A 24,653-nucleotide genomic window follows, 5' to 3' on the forward strand; every position below is an offset into this window, starting at 1 on the left:
GTGTGAACATTTTCTCATTCTTCTGAATATTATTGCCATCTTGCCTTTCAGAACGATTGTGCCTGTTGGTACTTCTATCATGCATGAGGGAACCTGTTTGGTATACTCTGGGCATTATACTTTTTACCATTTGGAGTTTTTGTAAATAAAATATGTGGTATTTAAAATCAAGGTTTTCAGTTAAGTCCAAGAAATTTTAGCCAAGGGTGAAATATATATCAAGTGGGATTTCATTCTAACACAAATTAAATAGGCCTTACTTTTAACTATATACATCTACAAAAGAATCAGAATATTTATGTAAATTGTTGCTATACAAATAGGAATTTAAGCTTTAAGTCACAATTTAAGGCACTGATGCTAAAATTATAATCTTGTATTAATGTGGATTAAGTTGAAATCAAATTGTAATTATATCACTTGAAGTTAGTTAACTCCTGGTTCTTTTCTGCTAATGGAAGGGAATAATCCTGCTATAAAGAATTATAAAATTAGATATCACAATTAAGTATCATTTGCCTTTATAGTATAACATTAAAAATTTTAAATATTTATGTGTGTTAAAATGGCCCAAGTACCAGGCTAATGATACTTGATTAAAGTTTCATTTTCAATAATACTCAAAGTGAATAGTTGTCTATTTGAGAATTGAATATGAATAAGATTATAGAAAATATTACAATTAACTGTATATTTTTACTTAAATCTTAAGATAATTCCAGAATTGCTTTTAAATTTGTACTTTGTCTTTTGTTTTAATTTAGGAACTGATTATTGCAAAGGCTGACGTTTCAACTTTGTTTCATTCACAGGGAGACCTCTCCGCACACATTTCAGTTAGACTTATTCTTTAACAATGTAAGCAAACCAAGTGCCCCAGTTTTCGATAGGTTGGGAAGGTATGTACCAACTAGGTAATTTCACCAGAAACTCAGGAGTTAGTAAGAAAACCTTTTTATTCTTTGGATAAAAGAAAAGGACATAACTGTTTGTAGACCCAAGAACTCAGGGGTTTATTTGGTCAATTGGCATTATTAAAGCAATGTTACACTCCCAGGAAGATGCTGAGTTTCTTTATAAAATAAGATTTTAAATGTACGAAACATTAGCCATCTTTTATTTGCTTTTTATTGGTCGTATACATTTCTTAAATATATCCGATTATTTGATAATAACCTTCCAATTTGGAAGAAACGGCTATTAAATTTCTTTTAAAAAACTGAGTAAACACATTGAGAGCTAAAAATTTGTGTCTTTTATATCACACTGCATAATTTAAAATTCCATAGTCATATTTTTATAAAATGAGAATTTTGTTAATGGAAACCCCCATTTTGGGTTATCTAATACATGCTTTGGTATCGTTAAACCTAGTTGTTTTTATATCTACAAAATAATTGACCTTTAAATGAGTTTACTTAGAACTCGTAAAGTAAAAAATTTAAAGGTGGCTTAAAAATGGAAAAATTTCTATCCTTGCCATAAATAAGTTTTTTAGATTTCACTTGTTATTTAATTGATCCTTCACTCAGTTATTAACTTATATTAATAATGTAACTTTTTTTAAAAAATGAAGGGAACCTAGATGATCTGAAGCAGCTCATTTTTTTTAATATTATAGAATTTTATTTGGTTTTATTATACATATTTGGAAGGTTATAATGCAATGGTTTCTATTTTAGCTGTATATTGGAATAACCTGGGATGCTTTTTAAAAAAATACTGATACAAAAAAAAAAAAAAATACTGATACCTATGCTCATCCCAAACCAATTAAATCAAAATGTCTAAGGAGTTTGTTTTCTACTTTTAATTGATAACTTTTGGGGGGAATAAATTAAAACTACATTTTGTGGTTTATTAAACCAATAATCTAGCATTTGGTTTTATCAAAACTTATAAGTTTAGAAGAAAGACTTCTTCATGGACTGTGATGTTCAGTGTTTGAGCCTATATATTTATTCCTACTCTTTTGGCAGCCTGGAATATGATGAGAATACTTCTATCATCTTTAGACCCAACTCAAAGGTAATCACCTTGTTCATACTGTTTTTTTTTTTTTTTTTTTTTTCACTTTCATTGAAAGTTTTGATCCAACTAAACCAGTGATGCAGAATATCAGCCTATTTGGTTCTTGTGTTGTAGGATAACATCATTTCTTTTCTGATTCCTCTTGTGTCTAGAAGCTATTTTAAAATGGAGCAAGGACAGTGTAATGTTATTGTCTACCCATAAGCTTTTCCTTCCTCTAAATCTAATGTAAGTCAGGAAGAGGCCAGCATTTGTGCTTTTCCTTCTTTTCCTTTAGATAAGCAAGTGCAGAGGATGACAGGAAGGTTAATTTTTTTTTTTTTTAATTTTTATTTATTTTTGATAGTCACAGAGAGAGAGAGAGGCAGAGACACAGGCAGAGGGAGAAGCAGGCTCCATGCACCGGGAGCCTGATGTGGGATTCGATCCTGGGTCTCCAGGATCGCGCCCTGGGCCAAAGGCAGGCGCCAAACCGCTGCGCCACCCAGGGATCCCGGAAAGTTAATTGTTATTAGACACCACTGTGCCTTAGATTTCTTAACAAATACGTATTTTGTATTTCTTCCTTTCATATCAAAAGTATGTCCTTTTTTCTTGATCTATAAAATGCCATTCTGGAAGCATCTAGAAGAGCTGATTCCTGGGCAATCTGAAATGCAAAAATAACTGTGATCTAATATGGGACTACTCAGCTTGATTGTATTTTTAGTGGAGAAGTGTATATTTAATTTCTACATTCTGTTTAGACTAAAAATTACCTTCTCTGTTTCTTCATTTGTCTTCCGTTGGGGCTTCTGTTTAGAATCTGTTGATCCATGGGCATAGTCTTTTTGAGCCTTTCTTCTGGCCCCCAGTTTCCTTTTACTGGAGTTTGCTAGAGTTAGCAAGGAAAAAAATTCTTTCCTTCTTCCTTATACTTTCAGAAGGGGCCCAATTACTACTTATTACTTCATCTTTACTCAACATGGTAAAGTGGAAAGAACTCAGAAGTCAGTGGCTTTGGTTTCTAGTTCAGGTTCTACTGACACTCTTATTTTCTTACCTGTGGATGATATTCACTCTGGCTATCTCTCATAGATATTGTAAAAATATGGATGGCAATTACTGTAGATTAGTATTGAAAAACAAAAGAAAATATTGAGGGTTAATGGCATTGATAAAGTCTTTGATCATTTTAAGAGAAAGTTTCTTTGTGAAAACACTTTGTTTAATGCTTCTGGTTACCCTTAGCTTTTAAGTACAATGTGGATATATAAAATACACCTGCATGTATGAGTTGGGCATGTAAAAAGAATGCTGTACAATTTTATGGACTTTATAATTCTTCAGACAGGACCTAATTTGTGCTTTTGTGCCCTCCGTGACCTCCTTACCTATTGGAGTTTAATTTATTAGTTGGCAGTAACTCCCATGTAATTTTGTTCTCATTTCTATTCTCTTGATTGGGAATCTGGTTTTGCTTTTTGAACAGGGTTGACATCAGGTATCAGGGGAGATGTAGTGTTGAGACAGGCTTAGGTATGGCAATTCTGGAGGGCCATATAAAAGCTATCTATGCTTCTGGGTAAATTTCCACCAAGTTGACCTTTTCACTTTAGTTTAACCACAGAGTAAGTTGATATCAGTTTACTTTTGGCATATTAAAACTTTAATTTGAAAGATATTTTCCCCCAACAAATTAGGTGAATACCGATGGTTTGGTGTTAAGAGGCTGGTATAATTGTCTGACACTGGCAATATACGGATCAGTGGATAGAGTGATAAGTCATGACAGAGACTCTCCACCTCCACCACCGCCACCTCCACCTCCTCCCCAACCACAGCCAAGTTTGAAAAGGAATCCAAAACATGGTGAGAATTTTAAATTTGTCTTTGTCAATAACGCTTATGTTCACTATAGTAGGAAAAGGTAATTCAAATAGCTCTTTCACCTTTTGAATCTTTTTAAAACTTGGGAAGATATCATCAGTCTCCCAGTTCTTTCCTATAAGTGTTTCTTTTTATGTTGACGTGGATACATTTTCTTTTTTTTTTTTTTCACAGATTTTATTTATTTATTCATGAGAGATGTAGAGAGAGAGAGAGAGAGAGAGAGAGAGAGAGAGGCAGAGACATAGGCAGAGGGAGAAAGAAGCAGGCTCCCTGCAAGGAGCTTGACGAGCGACTCAATCCCATACCCTGGGATCACACCCTGAGCCAAAGGCAGATGCTCAACCGCTGAGCCACCCAGGCGTCCCTACATTTTATTTTCTTCCTCTAGTTTCCCTAGAATGCTTTTTGAATTGACATGAGGTTTTTAAATTTAAAATATGTAAATGTAATATAATCTAGTGGTTATTCATAGTTTAATATCAAAATTATTTCCAAAGGAATTGAGGAGTGGGCCCCTTTCATTTCTTTTCTTAAATCTTACTTGTTCAAAAAAAAAAAAAAATCTTACTTGTTCAGTAAAGTTAATCTTTCAGTTCTCTTTTTCTTTTTTAAAGATTTATCTATTTATTTTATTTTATATTTTTAAAGATTTTATTTAGTCATGAGAGACACAGAGAGGAGAGAGGCAGAGACATAGGGAGAGGGAGAAGCAGGCTCCCTGCAGGACTCGATCCCAGGACCCCCAGGATCATGACTTGAGCCAAAGGCAGATGCTTAACCACTAAGCCACACAGGTGCCCCTATCCATTTATTTTAGAAAGAGTGAGAGTATGGGATGAGGGCAGGGGTGGGGGAGGTTTGGGGAGAGAGGCAGAGGGAGAGGCAGAGAGAGGGAATCCTGAGCGGACTCCTGCTGAGCACAGAGTTTAAAAACAGGAGGCTTGATATCACGACCCATGAGACCATTACCTGAGTGGAGACTAAGAGTTGGACACCAACCCACTGAACTACTCAGGCCCCCATCACTTTTCTTTTTCTTTTAATCTTTTGTTTTCTGTGATCATTTGTTTTTTTGTTTTTGTTTTTGTTTTTACCAGACTTTGAGCTCTTTGTGGACTGAGAGTCTGGTTTTTTTTTTTTTTACATTTGTGTTTTTAGTCTTATCAGATCTAGTCTTGTCACAGTGCCTAACATATATAGTGGCTACTCAGAATTTTTGTTAAATTTACTGTCTTGTATTAAAATTGACACATACGCTCATGTATTTTATGTCTGTGAATATATATGTATGTTTTTAGGTGTTTTTTTTTTTTTTTAATAATTGTAGATCCATTGGAAGTTGCAAAGAAATGCATGAGGAAGTCTTGTGTACTCTTTCCCCAGGCTCCCCCACTATTAACATCTTTTACAACTGTAGAACAATATCAAAACAAAATTCTTTATAGAGCTTGTTCAGATTTCACCAGTCATAAACGTGTGTGTGCATGTGTGTGTTTATAGCTGTATATAGCTTTATATTATGTATAGCCTTTCATAACCACCACTACAATCAAGATACAAGATTACCTGGTGTTATTTTTCAATAGCTATACCCATCCCACACATCCCTAACTCTTGGCAGCCACTAATCTGTTCTCCATCTCTATGATTATATTATTTCATGAATGTTACATAAATGGAATCATGCAGTAGGTATTTTGAGTTTGGCTTTTTCCAGTCAGCATAATTTTCTTTGAAGTTCATCCACTTTGTTGTGTATGTTAATAGTTTATAGATTAATATGATTATATCATAGCTTACTTAACTGTTCAACCACTGAAAGACACTTTGGTAGTTTCTAGTTTTTGACTTTTACAAATAAGACTGTTAGGAATAGCTTTAAGTGTACATCTCCCTGAGGGAAATACGTCTTCATTTTTTTGTGATAATGCCCAAGGGTGTATTTTGGTGTGAGAGAAGTCAGAAATTCTAACTTTTGTAATATAAATTAATTAATAACATTTGTTAAATGTTAGGAAGGAAAAGTTTATCAGCATATTTTGAAGATGAAAAACTCAAATGATAACAGCATTTTTGTCATGCATTCATTTCACTTTAGTAATTTGAAAGTTCTTTTTCTGTCTCTACTAAAACTAGCTGATGGGGAGAAAGAAGATCAGTTTAATGGAAGCCCTCCAAGACCACAGCCAAGGGGACCAAGAACTCCTCCAGGACCACCTCCACCTGATGATGATGAAGATGATCCCATACCATTGCCAGGTATGAATAAAATCAGTCCATCCCCCCTCCCCCAATTAATGTTATAGTGCTTTTTGATTAAAGGAAAAAAATTAGATACAGGTAATGAGATTTTAATGAATGCCCCCCCCTTCCTGTGCAGTATGTCCTTGTGTTTTTCTGTTGGTAGGTGAACTTGTTTAAAAAAAATCAGTTCATTCATTTGAAGTGATAGCAAAATTGCTTTGAAAATAAAGTGCTGGGATCCCTGGGTGGCGTAGCGGTTTAGCACCTGCCTTTGGCCCAGGGCGCGATCCTGGAGACCCGGGATCGAATCCCACGTCAGGCTCCCGGTGCATGGAGCCTGCTTCTCCCTCTGCCTCTCTCTCTCTCTCTCTCTCTGTGACTATCATAAATAAATAAAAATTAAAAAAAAAAAAAAAAATAAAGTGCTGTAGTGGTGTATACAGAAGAGTACCAGTTGAAAAATTAGCAGTATATATTGGAAGAGATGATAACTTGTGTACTTAATAGGTTAAAAGAAAAGGATTAGTTTGTGGTGTTAAACATAAAATACTGTACTTTGGGCAGCTTGGGTGGCTCAGCAGCGCCTTCAGCCCAGGGTGTGGTCCTGGAGACCCGGGATTGATTCCCACGTCAGGCTCCCTGCATGGAATGGAGCCTGCTTCTTCCTGTGTCTGTGCCTCTCTCTCTCTCTCTCTCTCTCTCTTTGTGTTTCTCAGGAATAAAGAAATAAAATCTTTTTTTTTTTTAAGATTTTATTTCTTTATTCCTGAGAGACACAGAGAGAGACAGAGACATAGGCAGAGGGAGAAGCAGGCTCCCTGCATGGAGCCTGATGTGGGACCTGATCCCAAGACCCGGGATCATGACCTGAGCCAAAGGCAGATGCTTTACCACTGAGCCACCCAGGTGCCCCTAAATAAAAATCTTTAAAAAAAAATAGTGTACTTAAAAAAAAAAAAAAAAATAGTGTACTTTATTAATTCTCACTGTATAAACTTAGGCAATATATACTCTTAATATTTTTTTTTTTTTAAGATTTTTCATTTATCTCTTAGTGAACAAGAGCAAGCACAAGCAGCAGGAGGAACAGAGGTTGAGGGAGAAGCTGACACTCCACTGGGAAGGGAGTTTGGTGTGGGGCTTGATCCCAGGACCCTGGGATCATGATGTGAGCTAAAGGCAGATGCCCAACCAGCTGAGCCACCCCGGCACCCCTAGATTCTTAATATTTTTAAAAACAAGTAATTCTACCGTTTTTTAAAAAGGGTATTTATGAGCTCAGTCATCCAAAATGTCATTAAGTAGTTGCAGTATCCGGTCCTGCTAACTCCTGTTGCTTAAACCATTAAAATAATCTGTGTTTTAACTCAATTTTTCAGTGTCTGGTGATAAAGAAGAGGATGCTTCTCACAGAGAAGATTACTTTGAACCCATTTCTCCTGATCGGAATTCTGTTCCCCAGGAAGGGCAGTATTCTGATGAAGGAGAAGTAGAAGAGGAACAGCAAGAAGAAGGAGAAGATGATGAAGATGATGTGGACGTAGAGGAAGAGGAGGATGAGGATGAGGATGATCGCCATACAGTAGATAGTATCCCTGAGGAGGAAGAAGATGATGAAGAGGAAGAAGGTGAAGAGGATGAAGAAGGTGAAGGTGAGTTATATTTATTAGGACTTTTTTTTTTAAGATTTTATTTATTTATGTCTCTGTCTCATGAGAGACACAGAGAGGCAGAGACACAGGCGGAAGGGGAAGCAGGCTCCCTGTGGGAGCCTGATGCAGCGCTCAATCCCAGGACCCTGGGATCACGACCTGACTGAAGGCAGACGCTTAACTGACTGATCCACCTGGGTGCCTCTGGGATTCCGTTTTTTGTTTGCTTTATGTTTTACTTTATTTTCTCTCTATCAGCTAACTGTTGTTTCTCTGTTCACCCCACAGGTTTAATCTTTTTTTTACCAACTAGCCTAAACTATCTGGCTCTTATTTGCATTTTCATGGGAGAGAGATTGGTTGCTACAATATCAGTTGCCCCTTGGTACTGTCAGCTTTGGCCAGGGAAACAAGATCTTGTAGCAAATACCAGATGATTAAAGATTTGGTGGGCTGTTTTCAGAGTAAGGAGTGGTGTCGTAAGCTAGATGGAATTCCTGAAGATATCTGCCAGTTAGATATTTTAACAAAATGCTACATTTTTAGAAATTCAGGGGAAAAAATCTCAATTATACAGGGTTGTATGACAACATGATGGAGACTTTTGATTAGGCTTTATTTTTCCTTTGAAAGCAACAAGAGATCTCAAGACTCTTATTAATTTGTTTTTAAAAATATTTCTTAATTTGCAATTAAGAAATAGCATGTAATGTTAAAGCATTTATGTAAAATGACAGATAAACTGCCTTATTTTTTCTAAAATAGCGAGAGTGAGGATGATTCTACATGAGAGTAAGGGTCATTTTGGTATCATAGGGCCCCTTTTACAGAATACAAATAATTAGGTTATTGAGTGATACTTTTTAGCTTCCCCTATTCCCAGATTAGCAAATAATACTTTTTATATTTATTGTATTTGGCAAGTAGTAGTTAGATTTCAGGCAGGCTGTTTTCTTAATCTTTTTTGTAGAGAAGGAGAGAGAGAGAGGCTGGTCAATTTGATTTTTAATAGAAGATATCTGGCTTATCCCAGAGTCAGGTCTTTGGAGGCCCTTACCTTTTCAGATATGAGTATATGGCTAAGGCCAACTTGTTTTGAGCGAAAGAATGTTAAAAGATGGCTGATGCTGGAGGAATACTCTAGAAACATTTCCCTTTCTTATGTAGACTGTTATTACTCATACCAATTTTCCCACAGCCAGGTAATAGCAGTGTTAAAAAGTAAAACCAGGTTTTGTCTCTAATCTTGTTTTTTTTTTTTTTTGAAATAGAGGAGAAAGTTGCTCATGTATCATGATAAGAAAGCTTTGCTTTGGCCCAGCTAAGCATTTTAGGTGAGCAACTTTTCCATAAAAATAAAATACAGACCTAGGAAACTATACAATAGATAAGTGAAGAGAAATAAAAATTCAGGAATATGAAATTAATGTTATAAAAGAACTTAAAATGTTTTCACTGAAAATATTTGGTTTAGTTTTTTGATTATGGCATTATTCAATTTAATCTTTGTTCATCAATTTCTTTTGTATCTTAAAAATACTTAAAAATGCTCTTTTGTGAGGGTAAGGTTGACTTCCTTTTTGAGAGAGGTATTTTTGTTACTTTAAGATATTTTAAATTTTATTTCTGGAGGAAAAGATATTGGTAGCAGAGTTAGTTGTAAAGTTGAACAGATAGAAGACCTTGCTTATGAAGTTTCTCATTAATCTATTAGAACTTATAAAATGTTGGTAATTGTTGATAAGATGTTCGGGTGGGAGTTAATTTTGTTGAGAAGTCATCAGCTTTTATTTTTTTGCCATACTAAATAAAATATTTTTTTGATTAGCTGGATTTTTTTGCATTAAACAACAGTGATGTAATAATTAATTATTATTCAAACTGATTTTCAGGGGATGATGGTTATGAACAAATTTCCAGTGATGAAGATGGAATTGCTGACTTGGAACGTGAAACCTTTAAGTATCCGAACTTTGATGTTGAATACACTCCTGAAGACTTAGCTTCAGTTCCTCCTATGACATATGATCCATACGACAGGGAGCTTGTACCACTCTTATACTTCAGCTGTCCTTACAAGACTACTTTTGAAATTGAAATCAGTAGAATGAAGGATCAAGGTCCAGATAAAGAAAATTCAGGGGCAGTAGAAGCCTCAGTGAAGTTAACTGAGCTGTTAGATTTGTATCGGGAAGATAGAGGTGCAAAATGGGTAACAGCTTTAGAAGAAATTCCAAGTTTAATAATAAAAGGATTAAGTTATTTGCAGTTGAAAAACACAAAACAAGACTCTCTTGGCCAGTTGGTAGACTGGACCATGCAAGCTTTAAATTTACAAGTAGCTCTTCGCCAACCCATTGCCTTAAATGTCCGACAACTCAAAGCTGGGACCAAATTAGTGTCCTCCCTAGCAGAATGTGGGGCTCAAGGAGTCATGGGATTGCTACAAGCAGGAGTAATCAATGGGTTATTTGAGCTCCTGTTTGCAGATCATGTCTCATCTTCCCTTAAGTTAAATGCTTTTAAAGCTTTGGACAGTGTCATTAGTATGACAGAAGGAATGGAAGCTTTTTTAAGAGGTAGGCAGAATGAAAAAAGTGGCTATCAGAAACTTCTGGAGCTGATACTTTTAGATCAGACTGTGAGAGTTGTCACTGCTGGTTCAGCTATTCTTCAGAAGTGCCATTTCTATGAAATCTTGTCAGAGATTAAAAGACTTGGTGACCATTTAGCAGAGAAGACTTCATCTGTTCCTAACCATAGTGAACCTGATCATGACACAGATACTGGACTTGAGAGAACAAACCCAGAATATGAAAATGAGGTAGACACTTCAATGGATATGGATCTTTTGGAATCTTCAAATATAAGTGAAGGGGAAATAGAAAAGCTTATTAATCTCCTAGAAGAAGTTTTCCATTTAATGGAAACCGCGCCTCACACAATGATCCAGCCACCTGTTAAGTCTTTCCCAACGATGGCACGTATTACTGGACCTCCAGAAAGGGATGATCCATACCCTGTTCTCTTTAGGTAAGACATTTTTGGTTTGGGAAAATAATATTTCACAGATCACCACAGGCAGTTTTATGTGGTTGATTTTGTTTCTTTAAATTTGTCTGTAAGTAATGCATATCTGTGTAAGGATACTCTGTATTTCAGAATAGATAGTGAAACTGAGAAATATACTAGTGTGGGAAAACTATATTTTAAGTGATGGTAAGGTTCTGATGTCACCTATGTAGGCATCCAAGATCACTCTTAGGATTTGCCAGCGGGATTTACAGGACTCAGTACTGAACTCACAACTATGATTTATTACAGCAAAAGGATACTAGGCACGATCAGCAAAGGAAAAGGGTACATGGGGAGAAACCTGAGGAAGCCAGTTAGAGGCTTCCAGAGTCCTTTTCCAATGGAGTCCTATAGGACCTGCCTAATTCCCCCAGTTTTGGGAGAAATTGCGACAAATTGTGACAATGTGTGTGAAATGTTGCATACTGAGGAAGCTCATTAGAATCTCAACATCCAAGCTTCTTCTTGGAGGATAGCCAATAGGCCCCCAATATCTACTGTGTAACAAAATCCCAGCCTCCCAGAAGGAAAGCAGGTATTCAGTGTTTTGTTTTCATAGACACTTTTGAGGCACAGTGAGCATTCTTATCAGTTGGGTGATGGGAACCCCTCCCGAATCCCAAGTTCCCAGAGGCTAACCAAAGGCCCACCATGTAAGAAGGTGTTCTTAAGAGTAAGTAGTTTGAGGCATGCAGTGTTAACTATTTTCTGAATATTCCACAAAGTGGTTAAAGAAGCTCTTATACCTAGTACTTCTGGGGTTTTGGCTTCTTGAGGGTTCTGTTTGCCTTCACAGTCAAGAAGTTACTGGAGGTGTTTATTATCCTAAAATAGAAACCTGAGTTTAAGGAGTAATATGACAGGCAGTTATATACTATATAATTCCAGATATAGGACATTCTGAAAAAGGCAAAAGTATGGAGATAGTAAAAAGATCAGTGATTGTCAGGGGTTAGGGTAAGGGAGAAGAATGAATACGTGGAGCACAATATTTTTAGGACAGTGAAAATACTCTTATCAGTAGCATTTGTGTCTGTTTTGGGATCTTGAGTAAGTTCATACTTTTTTCTTCTAAAACTATGTATGCTAAAAAAAGTGGTTCTTGGGTTTGATAAAAGTGCTATGTATGGTAATACTAACTCTGAAATACTAAAAATTGATAATTTGAATTTGTTTTCTCTAGAAAAACTAATTCAGATATACTACCTGTAGTGAATATAAATAAGCTACATATTTTTATAGTATATGTACTATATTTTTCGTACATACACTAAATCAGTTATAGTGGTATACCAGGTGTGGAGTAGGACCATGGTGAAAAAGGATCATTTGATAAGTGGTCTGGAAAGAAAGCCCAGAATTTAAAGTCAAGGTTGATTCTGGAAAGAGAAGACTTGTCAACAGTTATATGTCCAGCATCCGTTGAATGTTAGCTAGAAAAAAGCCTTACATAACTTTCACTTTTATGTGACCCAGTGGAGAGAAGAGCATAAATGAAGAATGTTTTGCACTGACTTCATGTATGTAATTAAATTTTCTACAGGTATCTTCATAGTCATCACTTCTTGGAGTTGGTTACCTTGCTTCTATCAATTCCAGTAACAAGTGCCCACCCTGGTGTGCTGCAAGCCACAAAAGATGTTTTAAAGTTTCTTGCACAGTCACAAAAAGGTCTTCTTTTTTTTATGTCGGAATATGAAGCAACAAATTTGTTGATCCGAGCTCTGTGTCACCTTTATGATCAAGATGAAGAGGAAGGTCTTCAATCTGATGGTGTTATTGATGATGCATTTGCCTTGTGGCTACAGGACTCAACACAGACGTTGCAGTGTATTACAGAACTGTTCAGCCATTTTCAGCGTTGCACAGCCAGTGAAGAAACTGACCATTCAGATCTTTTGGGAACCCTTCACAATCTTTATTTGATTACTTTTAATCCTGTGGGAAGATCAGCTGTTGGCCATGTTTTCAGTCTTGAGAAAAATCTCCAAAGTCTTATTACTCTAATGGAGTACTATTCCAAAGAAGCCTTAGGGTAATTTTCTTTTTATATTGAATTTTCTATTGTACTGGAAAACTACATGAGTAAAGGGCTAGTTTCTTAAAAGAAGGCATTGCTCTGAACGTAAAAACTATAATTATTTTTTGACGTAATACATAATTTGTTAATTAAGGATTAGAATGATAGAAATTCTAAAATGTAGGGTGTGTCTGTAAAGCAACAAAATGGGTCTTTTAGCAGCTTCTTCCAGTTTCCCCTTGGTGTTGACAAGATTGCGACTATAGTACTCTTGCTAACATATGTGTAGGGGAGTTGTAAGGCACCAGAATATATACTTGCAGAGAAATGAGGATTGTTTTGCTGTCTTGAATTTTCCCTTTAAACTATGCCTTCCCTTTAAACTATGCCTTCCCTTGCCTTTAAACTATGGTGCTCTGGTTTCAGAAGTACTTTGAATGGGGCCAGGGAGGGTAGAGGATTGAGTTTAGTGTCTGAGGAGAGAAACATACCCCTCCTGGCTCATGTCATACAAAGCAGTGACATCCAGGTAATTGGCCTCACAACAGGGTCTTGATATAACTCCTTGAGTGACAGGTCTTTTTGGGGGGACTAGGAAAGGCAAACAACAGTGGCTTCCATATGTAGCTCTACCTCAGCAGTTTTACAGTAAAAGACTGAGAGACGATGGCAGTAGATTGATTCATCATGCTTATTCCAGAGTGAACAAACATTTTTTTAAAGGAGACCATTGAAGTATACTTTTGAATCTTTCATGCTGACTTCATGATACTTCATTGTTCTTCTGATCTTATTTAATAGATTTTCACTTCCCATTGTGATGCATATGCTTTGTTTATATACTTTTAAGTAGTACTTTCAGTGAATTGGAGGTGAACTTTAAAATCTGCTTTCTTGTCTTCAGGAAGTTAGTCATGTTTTGTTGTAAAATTCCTTGGTCTCTTTAAAACCAAATAGAAAAAAATGTTTAAAATTGTTCCTGGAAAAATTGTTTTCATACCAAAAACTTTAAAACCTTATTTTGTTTCAGTGATTCCAAGTCTAAGAAGTCAGTAGCTTATAATTATGCATGCATACTTATTTTGGTGGTGGTTCAGTCTTCCAGTGATGTCCAAATGCTAGAACAGCATGCAGCATCTCTCTTGAAGCTTTGTAAAGCAGATGAAAATAATGCTAAATTGCAAGGTATGGTACTTGAAGTTATTTAAGCATTTATGATATGTGAAGGAAAAAGCCTTTGAATATCTGTAATTGGTACTTTATCATGTTTTAATAATATACACAGCAATACTCTGTTACTTCTTGAAAGTACCCTTTATGAAAGTATTTTATATGATATTCTTAAAAAGATTTTTAGGAAATTATCACAAGTACCTTTTCTAGGAAGATCATGGTAATTGGTAGTTGAAGTTCCTAATCAAAATGGAAGTAGCTTAAAGGTGAACTCAAATGTTCAGGTTTTTTTTTAAGATTTAAAAATTATTTTTAAATTATCTCTATACCCATGTGGGGCTCAAACTTACAGCCCTGAGATGAGGAGTCACATGCTCCACCAAATGAGGCAGCCAGGCACCCTGAACTCTTTTTCTTTTTTTAAAATAGCATCCATGCCCAGCATGGAGCCCAGTGTACGGCTTGAACTCACGACCCTGAGACAAAACCTGAGCTGAGAACAAGAGTCAGATGTTTAACTGACTGAGCCACCCAGGCACCCCTTGAAAAGTTCAATTTTGTGTATAGTTTGTGTATGTGTGTGTTTTCTGTATATATTTCTAAGTATAATACTGTTCTAAGTACAACTTAGAAATCCATTTGTCATTGATAAACACACATGTGCTATCCTCAACAGTGAAGGATAGTGAATATGAACATTATTTTCTAAAGTATATAAATCTGTGTTGAATGAGGCTTATGGAAACTGTGGACAGTTCTAAAAAATTGAAAGTATCTAAACACAATTTTTATTTTTATTTATTTTATTATTATTATTTTTTAGACACAATTTTTAAAATTTTGTTTTGGTTTCTGGCTTTCTGATCTTACCAAGTAGAAAATTTGATAATGTTGAGTAAATATTATAAATAGCATGTGACTTTTTTTTTTTTCCTTTTATGTTTTTGAGAGAGAGAAAGAGAGAGAAAACACATAAGCAGAGGGGGGTGGGACAGAGGAAGAGGGAGAGAATCTTAAGCAGACTCTGCACTGAGCACAGAGCCCAACAAGGGACTTGATCTCACAACCCTGAGACCATGACCTTAGCTGAAATCAAGAGTCAGATGCCTAACTGACTGAGCCACCCAGGTGCCCCTGACATTTTCCTTTTTAATCTTCAATTTTATGTGTGATACCACCAGTAAAAGTATGAGTTAGGAAACTCAACTTCCCATAGAGGAAATAAGTTTTTTTCCTGTAGTGTGCTATTGTGTTTTTTCTCTGTAGTGTAGTGAAGTATTATTAATACTTTACTACTTATTCTGGGTGATGGGTACACATATTTGTTTTATTCTTTATACCTTTAACTTAGCAATATATTCTGTATATATGAAAGAGTTAATTTAAAAATGCATAGGAGGGGATCCCTGGGTGGCTCAGCGGTTTAGCCCCTGCCTTCGGCGCAGGGCGTGATCCTGGAGTCCCAGGATCGAGTCCCGCATGGGCTCCCTGCATGGAGCCTGCTTCTCCCTCTGCCTGTGTCTCTGCCTCTCTCTCTCTGTCTCTGTCTCTCTGTGTCTCTCTCTCTGTCTCTTATATTCATGTCTATCATGAATAAATAAATAAATCTTAAAAAATATAAATAAATAAAAATGCATAGGAAAAATACTCAGATGTACATAGGTGTAATCTTCATGGAGAAGTCTAGCACCAAGGAGAGACATGACTATTATTTTCAATTTCCTTTAATTATTCTTGTAAAGTGTCTAGAGCTGGCATATCACTTTTTACATTAGAATGTTTTTCTAAAATAGTTCTAAGATAGTTTTAGTGGTAAATTATGGGTGTTTTAGCATAGCTTCTAGGAGATTTTTTTCCTTGTTATTCTACCCAGTTTTTTTTTTTTTTTAAGTATAGTTGACATACAGTGTACATTAGTTTCAGTTGTACAACAACATAGTGATTCCTCAACTTTATACGTACAACATAATGATTCCACAATTCTGTACAGCTATGCTATACTCACCACAAGCACAGCTACTGAGTCACCGTACAATGTTATTATACCATTGATTATATATTTATGCTGTACTTTTCATCCCTGTGACCTGTTCATTCTATAATTGGAAGCCTTTACCTTCACCTCCCCTTCACCCATTTTGCTCATCCTTCCATACCTCTCCCCTCTGGAAACCATCAATTCTCTATATATTTATGGATTTGTGTCTGCTTTTTTGTTTGTTCATTTTTTCTAGCAGAGTTTGAATTCAGTGTGGTAAACGGTAAATTTCATTTGTAATTGTTTTATAAGGAAAATTTTGGCATGATAGTGATCACTTTTAATTTTGTAAAGGCAAATTAGGAAATAGGCAAAATTTAACAATAATGTTAAGAGAAATGTCACTCAGCAAATGTCCCTCTCATGGGATTGATCCTATTAAAAATGAATACATTTTGTGCATGCTTTTTGAGGGGTGTGGGAGGGGGCAGTAGCATTAGGTAAATAAATACTATTTTATCATGTTAGTTTATAAGCAGTCAATTTATAAATTTTTTTTTTTAATGTTGCGAGTTGATGGTCCTGGTTAAGTATGTAAACACTTTAAGTTTTCAGAAACCAAGTAAGTAAAAATAATGGTCACTTCTTATTTCTAAACCTGTATAGTAGTAGCCTATTTACATTTCATGTTAAAGCTTGTTTAGAGAATTAGACTTAAGTTTATCCCTGTATGAAGTTTAGATTATTGAAATCAATGTGAATCTAATAATATTCTTCTTTAGAAAAGAACACCTTTACCTCCTTTGTTATAAAAACTTTTATTTTAAAATATTATATTATGAATGACCTTTTTGTTTTTAAGAACTTGGCAAGTGGCTTGAACCTTTGAAAAACCTTAGATTTGAAATTAACTGCATCCCAAACCTAATTGAATATGTTAAACAGGTAAGTAAAACCTAAAAGTACCTTGATTTTTTTTTTTTTAAGATGATTTATTTGTTTTATTGTAGAGAGAAAGCACACATGAGCAGGGGGAGGGAAGAGGAGAGAAGCGGACTCCCCACTGAGCAGGGAGCCTGACAGGGACTTCCATCTCACAAACCTGAGGTCATGACCTGAGCTGAAACCAAGAGTTAGTTGCTTTTTTTTTTTTTTTTTAAGATTTTATTTATTTATTCATGAGAGACCAAGAGAGGCAGAGACACACAGAGGCAGAGGGAGGGGCAGGCTCCCTATGGGGAGCCTGACTCTGGACTTGATCCCAGAATCCAGGATCACAACCTGAGCCAAAGGCTGACACCATCCAGGTACCCCAAGAGTCAGTTGCTTAACCAAGTGAGCCACCCAGGTGCCTGCCCCTAAAAGTGCCTTCATTTTATGGAACTATATCGTAGTATATAGCAATATTGCATTAAATCATTTATATAGATAATGCAGTAATGTTAAGTGTACTTGATTGATTTGCTAGACTTTATGGTACAGATTGGTATGTGTATGTAGATGGGTGTGTGCTGGCATGTGTGTGTGTATATGCGTGTGTGTGTGAATGCACTTGAACGCATCCTGTATACTGTACTACTTTCCACTCAGATTCCGTTCTTTTTTTTCCCCTCAAATTGGAGTAGTAACTCCTACCATTTTGACGATACTTACAACAGCATTTTAAAGTTAAATGCCCTGATAATTTAACATAATTGTTTGAGTTAAGCTTTGGTGAAAAAGAACTTCCTTCAAAATTTTTAGGTGAAAATCTGAGTCAATTCCAGATAATTACAATGGGACCTAGTTCTAAATTTGTTAATTTGGGATGGTCACATCTGCAAATAAAATATTCATAAAGGGCAGCCTGGGTGGCTCAGAGGTTTAGCGCCACCTTCAGCCCAGGGCATGATCCTGGAGACCTGGGACGAGTTCCACATCTGGCTCCCTGCCTGGAGCCTGCTTCTCCCTTTGCCTGTGTCTCTGCCTCTCTCTCTGTGTCTCCAATGAATGAGTGAATAAAATCTTTAAAAAAATATTCATAAAAATTGAAAATCATATATCATAAGAGTACATTTGAAAAATTCATGTACAATTTAAGTGATTAGTAATTTAAAAATTCATTAAAAAATTGCATTGTTAATTAGTTTTAAAAGTTAGTATAGCATAGGAAGAAGGACTAAAGGTGGTCATAGGTGCATAAAAAATTTTTAGTTTGAGGGACAGAATTGGACCTTAAATTACTTCCTCTTTCATTTAACAGATGAACTCTGTGTGTGTGTGCGTGTGTGTGTGTGTGTGTGTGTGTGTAAAACATCTTGGCTTTACAGTTGAAATGTATTTTATTAAAATAATATACATGTATTTCTAATCTTGTTGCTTTTTTGATAGAGCAGCCAAGTACTCTTTGGGTTTATCTGCTTTAGATTTTTCTTTACTGACTTGTCTGCCCTTATCTTCTCTTTTTACTCCATCTTTCCTAAGAGTACTTTTACCTCATGTGGTGCCATCATATTCTTCTGTGTTCCTTACTTTGTGCCTCAGATGTCATCTGGAGCTTTTCATTATATTCAGTCTTTTATTTGGCAGAAGTACAATAGGTCCTGTAAATTTAGTTGTGTGTTCAGGGTACTTGTTCATGGTCAGGAGAATGTATAAGGTGTCCAATAAACATTAGGTGCTTGGGTAAAAGCTTTTAATCAATAAAAAATTTAGCTCTAGAAATTTAAATTATATGCCATAATAAAAATAATTTTGATTTTTATGTAGATCCTTATCCATTAATTATAGTTAATAATAAGTGACTTTCATTCCAAGGTATACCAAAAACAGTTTATCTGAGACTGAAACTTCTTTTTGTGGCTGCATGCTGCCTTATGTAGGCAATGGAATTATTGTGGAAAGGCAGCAAGGAAGAAATGAGAAGAACTGTATAAGGGAAAGGAATTTCCTTATTTTTAAGTTTCTCCTCTGATGTTTAGAAGATAAAATAGTAACATTTTAAAATGTTACTTCTTCAGAGTTTTTTCAAAACCATCTGTACTCTGTGGAAACTATAAAAACAAAGAAATGTTAACTATTTGCTGTTAGGAAACAGCATGGGGAGGTGCTAAGGACATAGGCAACCATATTTCTTTTTCGTTTAGCCATGCCCTACTGGATTCCTGTGGTATCTGCATTGAAGTATATGTTATGTAGTGTTGCTTCCTCAGTTTTGAAAGAGGTTTGGTACCCACAGGGCTTTGTAAAATCAGCCATTGCTTCGTTTTTAGGAAGGAGCGTATATAGAAAGAGTATGTTAAAAAGGAAGTCTTATTCATTCATTTTTGTATATTACTTTCATTTTTAATCAGTGCTTTTTAATATACTTGAATTTTGTGATTATTTCATAAAATAACCTTTATAAACTTCATTAGCTTTATTCATGTTTTAACTTTACTTAAGAAACTTAAAATGGTGTAGGTACTTAATATGAAACACATTTTTAATTAAGGCCTTCTTGGGAAGTTTTTCTTGATTCATATCAAAGCACCAAGAAATTAAACTTCCTGTTCATTTTTATTTGTAAAGAATATCGATAATTTGATGACCCCGGAAGGAGTTGGCCTTACCACTGCCTTGCGTGTTCTCTGTAATGTGGCATGTCCACCACCTCCTGTTGAAGGTAATATGGCTATTATACTTTAAAGACATACTTAAAGCCTAGTATAAATGCTATTTATTAAATAAAATATTCAAAAATCTTAACTGATTGTAAACATATAGTAATTAGTTTTTTTTTTTCCCCTTGTCCTATATAAAGGTCAGCAGAAAGACCTGAAATGGAATCTTGCCGTTATTCAGCTTTTTTCTGCTGAAGGAATGGACACCTTTATTCGGGTTCTGCAAAAATTGAACAGTATTCTGACTCAGCCTTGGAGGCTCCATGTCAACATGGGGACTACCCTTCACAGAGTTACTACTATTTCAATGGCTCGCTGCACACTCACTCTTCTTAAAACTATGTTAACGGAACTCCTGAGAGGTGGATCCTTTGAGTTTAAGGACATGCGTGTTCCTTCAGCACTTGTGACTTTACACATGCTCCTGTGCTCTATCCCTCTCTCAGGTCGTTTGGATAGTGATGAACAGAAAATTCAAAATGATATCATTGATATCTTACTGACTTTTACACAAGGAGTTAATGAAAAACTCACAATCTCAGAAGAGACTCTGGCCAATAATACTTGGTCGTTAATGTTAAAAGAAGTTCTTTCTTCAATCTTGAAGGTTCCTGAAGGATTTTTTTCTGGACTCATACTACTTTCAGAGCTGCTGCCTCTACCATTGCCCATGCAAACAACTCAGGTATCACTTCCATATAACATGCATCTTATAAATGACTGCAGTAACACTTTTTAAAAAGCCAGTGATTTTGCTATTAAAAACCTACAACCCTCATCCCCTTCCCCTAAAAAAGACATAAAATAACTGGATGAGGGTGAGATAAAACTGAAGCAAGTTGGTCATTAAAGAAATATGGGGCAACATTTTAAATAAATTTTTGTTAATGTGAATTTTATTATGCTGTTCTGTATACTTGTACTTTTGTTATTTTTAAATCCTTTTTTTCCCTTTATCATGTGTTAGAATTTGCCATTAACTAGGTTGGTTCACCAATGGACTCTGCTCTACTGACTGCTAACCTGAGAACAATAAGATTTTCTAGATGCATTGAATTTAAGCAAATGTTTAATTGTATAATAGAAAAATGTTTTAAGCATGTAGTAAAGATGTTCTTTTCATAACAGTTCTTCCTGAACAGTTTTTCTGACTATAAATAAATATTAAAAAAAATCTACGTACACACACAATATACTTTTTTAACAGGTTATTGAGCCACATGATATATCAGTGGCACTCAACACCCGAAAATTGTGGAGCATGCACCTTCATGTTCAAGCAAAGTTGCTCCAAGAAATAGTTCGCTCTTTCTCTGGCACAACCTGCCAGCCCATTCAACACATGTTACGGCGTATTTGTGTTCAATTGTGTGACCTTGCCTCACCAACTGCACTTCTGATTATGAGAACTGTGTTGGATTTGATTGTAGAAGACTTGCAAAGGTATTTTCATTTTGCATTAAAAATTTTTTCCTGAAGTTTTTCTTGACACAGATACATTTTTTTCACTTAGAATTTGGAAACCGGAGTTTAGAATGCTCAGATAATATATATATACACATATACAAATATACATATACGTGTGTATGACTATATGTAGATTATTTTTATTTTATTTTTAACATTTTTATTTATTTATGAGAGGCACAGAGAGAGAGAGGGAGGCAGAGACACAGGCAGAGGGAGAAGCAGGCTCCATGTGGGGAGCCTGATGTGGGACTCAATCCCGGGACTCCAGGATCAGGCCCTGGGCTGAAGGTGGCACTAAACCGCTGAGCCACCTGGGCTGCCCCCATAGATTATTTTTAATTAGAAAACTATTTCATGTGCAAGATACCTTGAAAGTCTTGATTTTGGGTATTTGAAAGGTGAACTATAAAGTACTCTGAATTTAAAAAAGATATTGAAATCTGAGTTCATAAAATTTTATAGTAGTTGTGAAATTCCAGAGAAGTTGTCATATCCAAGGAATGAAATGTTTTATACAAGATTTGTATATGATGATATGTGTTGAAAAAATAAATATTAATTAAATAATGCCTTAAACTTAAGAATTTTGTTTACTAAATGTATTGATTTTATTTCAGCACTTCAGAAGATAAAGAAAAACAGTATACTAGCCAAACCACCAGGTTGCTTGCTCTTCTTGATGCTCTGGCTTCACACAAAGCTTGTAAATTAGCTATTTTGCATCTAATTAATGGAACTATTAAAGGTGACGAAAGATATGCAGAGATATTCCAGGATCTGTTAGCTTTGGTGCGGTCTCCTGGAGACAGTGTTGTTCGCCAGCAGTGTGTTGAATATATCACATCCATTTTGCAGTCTCTCTGTGATCAGGTATTTATAGTTATTTTATAAATACTGTGTGTTTGTGAATTAAAAGCTTCTGTTGATATGAATCTTGGCTGTGAATACAGAGATCTCACCTGTTTTATTAATCCTGTTGTGTAGGGAGATCAGCTTGACTAGTAAACCAACAATAAAATGGTTTTGTGCTTCCTAGCTTTCTTTGTGTTTGCACTTGGCAGGTTTCTCTGAAGTCTCTTTTTCGTTATCAGATTGCATCCTTGGATAGTCACTTTATGTGCCACTGAATTCTTTGGGGTTGATTATGCCTAGTATGTATGTTCATTTTCCTTCCACTTATACACAGATTCATTCTTGAATTTTATAGTTTTGTGATTAGTTGAATTAATAATATGTTCTCTTGTTAGGGCAACTTTTGAAGGTATCAGAGGCTACTGCAGTTTTAGTGTGTTTCAGACTACTCTGCTTACTAAAAGTAATAGTATCTCTGCCTGTCTGTATTATTGGCTTCCAGTTTATAATTCCATGAATTAATGAGAATTGTTTTAACTTTTAAAGCCCATTGTGATTGAATTCTTTGAAGACTTTTTTACTTTTTTTTTTTTTAAGATTTAGTTTATTTTAGAGAATGCACACACAAGTGGGGAGAGAGGCAATGAACAGGGGGAGGGAAGGGGGAAAGGGAGAGAATCTCAAGCAAACTCTGGGCCAAGCATGGAGCTAGACATGGGGCTTGACCCCATGATTCCAAGATTGTGATCTGAGCCAAAAACAAGAGTCAGTTGCCCAACCTACTGAGCCCTCACGCACCCCAATATCTTTGAAGATTTCTGTACATGTTAGTACTTTTGCTTATTGTAAGGCTCCTGCTATCTAATGATCAGATGCAATTTGTTTTTCAAGCAGAACACTTTTAATAGGATCCCATGTTGGAAGATTATGTTTTTTTCAATTGACAAAGATCCACCTTGGTTACATTAAACCCTTAAGTCAAGAAGGGGCATTTTTGGTGTGACTTGTTTTCACAAAAAGAGGATCTGGTTGAAAATAGTTTGGGACCTAGTAGGATATTAAGTCCTTATACCTTAAAATGTCCATTTGGTGTTTGTTGTATAATTCATATCAGGTTGTATGGCTACTCTGACTACAGGACCCTAGCTTCCCTGTTCACATAAACCTCATTCTTGACCTCATCTTCTATATTTTCCTTCTTCTTTTTTTTTTTTAATCTTTTTATTTTATTTTATTTTATTTTATTTTATTTATGATAGTCACAGAGAGAGAGAGAGGCAGAGACACAGGCAGAGGGAGAAGCAGGCTCCATGCACCGAGAGCCCGATGTGGGATTCGATCCCGGGTCTCCAGGATCGCGCCCTGGGCCAAAGGCAGGCGCTAACCCGCTGCGCCACCCAGGGATCCCTATATTTTCCTTCTGATTTAAGCTTTGTTTTATAGTTTTTTTTTTGTTTTTTTTTTTTTTTAAGGTTCTATCCATTTGTTAGAGCACAAGCAAGGGGAGTGACAGGCAGAGCGAGAGGGAGAAGCAGGCTCGCTGCTCCTGATGCAGGGCTCAATACCAGGACCCCAGAATCATGACCTGAGCTAAAGGCAGTTGCTTAGCTGAGTCACCCAGGCGTCCCATTTTGTTTCATAGTTTTAACCTGTGTTGAATCCTAGTTTGCAGTATGTTGAAGTGATTAAAGGCGATGAGATGTACCCAAAAATGTTTCTGTAAAATCTACTTTATTTACTTGAATAAAAAGAGTGCTGGGAATTTTTATTGTTGGTTAAACTTGCCTAAGCATTGAAAAACTGGAACTTTGTTTTATTTTATTTATTTTTATTTTTTATTAAGATTTTATTTATTTATTCATGAGAGACACAGAGAGAGAGGCAGAGACACAGGCAGAGGGAGAAGCAGGCTCCATGCAGGGAGCCCAATGTGGGACTCAATCCCGGGACTTCAGGATTGCGCCCTGGCCCAAAGGCAGGTGCTAAACTGCTGAGTCACCCAGGGATCCCCTATTTTATTTATTTTTAAATATTTATTTATTCATGAGAGACACAGAGAGAGAGAGAGAGAGGCAGAGACATAGGCAGAGGGAGAAGCAGGCACCTCACTGGGAGCCTGATGTGGGACTCGATCCCGGATCCCAGGATCATGACCTGAACCGAAGGCAGGTGCCCAACTGCTGAGCGACTCAGGCTTCCTGAAAAACTTGAATTTTAAAAGTATATAAAAACTAGAGGAAAATACTTAGTTGGAAGACTGTGCTTAAGTGTTTGTTTGCTCCATGTTTCTTTTTGTGATGTTTTAAATTCCGATATGGGTATGTTTTTTAAAATTTATGTCACTAAGAGCCGCCTGGATAGTTCAGTGGATTTAACATCCAGCTCTCGGTTTTGGCTCAGGTCATGATCTCAGGGTCATGAGATCGAGCCCTGCCCTCATCCAGCTCTGGGATCAGTAGGGAGTCTACTTGGGATTCTTTCCCTCTTCCTCTCCCTCTGCCCTTTCTCCTAACTGCTTGCACGTGAGCTTGCTCTCTCTCTCTTTCAAGTAAATAAATAAAATCTTTTAGAAAAATTTTATTTCACTGAATGATTTATTGTTTTTGAATGATTGCTTTATAAATTAAAAAATATTCAAATGAATC

At 36.0% G+C, this 24,653-nt stretch overlaps 1 protein-coding gene across 2 annotated transcripts in view; it reads left to right on the plus strand.

The window, feature by feature from the left end:
- The window catches only part of VIRMA (vir like m6A methyltransferase associated), a 58,721-nt gene that overhangs the window by 12,822 nt on the left and 21,246 nt on the right, over positions 1–24,653 (plus strand). For both annotated transcript variants that reach the window (XM_072803885.1, XM_072803887.1), the window contains exons 3-15: positions 813–899; positions 1,980–2,028; positions 3,714–3,882; positions 6,040–6,162; positions 7,527–7,799; positions 9,692–10,832; positions 12,418–12,909; positions 13,925–14,079; positions 16,908–16,990; positions 19,595–19,688; positions 19,827–20,371; positions 20,894–21,129; positions 21,774–22,026. In XM_072803885.1, the coding sequence (XP_072659986.1) occupies positions 813–899; positions 1,980–2,028; positions 3,714–3,882; positions 6,040–6,162; positions 7,527–7,799; positions 9,692–10,832; positions 12,418–12,909; positions 13,925–14,079; positions 16,908–16,990; positions 19,595–19,688; positions 19,827–20,371; positions 20,894–21,129; positions 21,774–22,026 (3,700 nt within the window). The remainder of the gene's footprint in view (positions 1–812; positions 900–1,979; positions 2,029–3,713; positions 3,883–6,039; positions 6,163–7,526; positions 7,800–9,691; positions 10,833–12,417; positions 12,910–13,924; positions 14,080–16,907; positions 16,991–19,594; positions 19,689–19,826; positions 20,372–20,893; positions 21,130–21,773; positions 22,027–24,653) is intronic.

The sequence above is a fragment of the Canis lupus genome, chromosome 28, assembly GCF_048164855.1.
Source record: "Canis lupus baileyi chromosome 28, mCanLup2.hap1, whole genome shotgun sequence".
Lineage (NCBI taxonomy): Eukaryota > Metazoa > Chordata > Mammalia > Carnivora > Canidae > Canis > Canis lupus.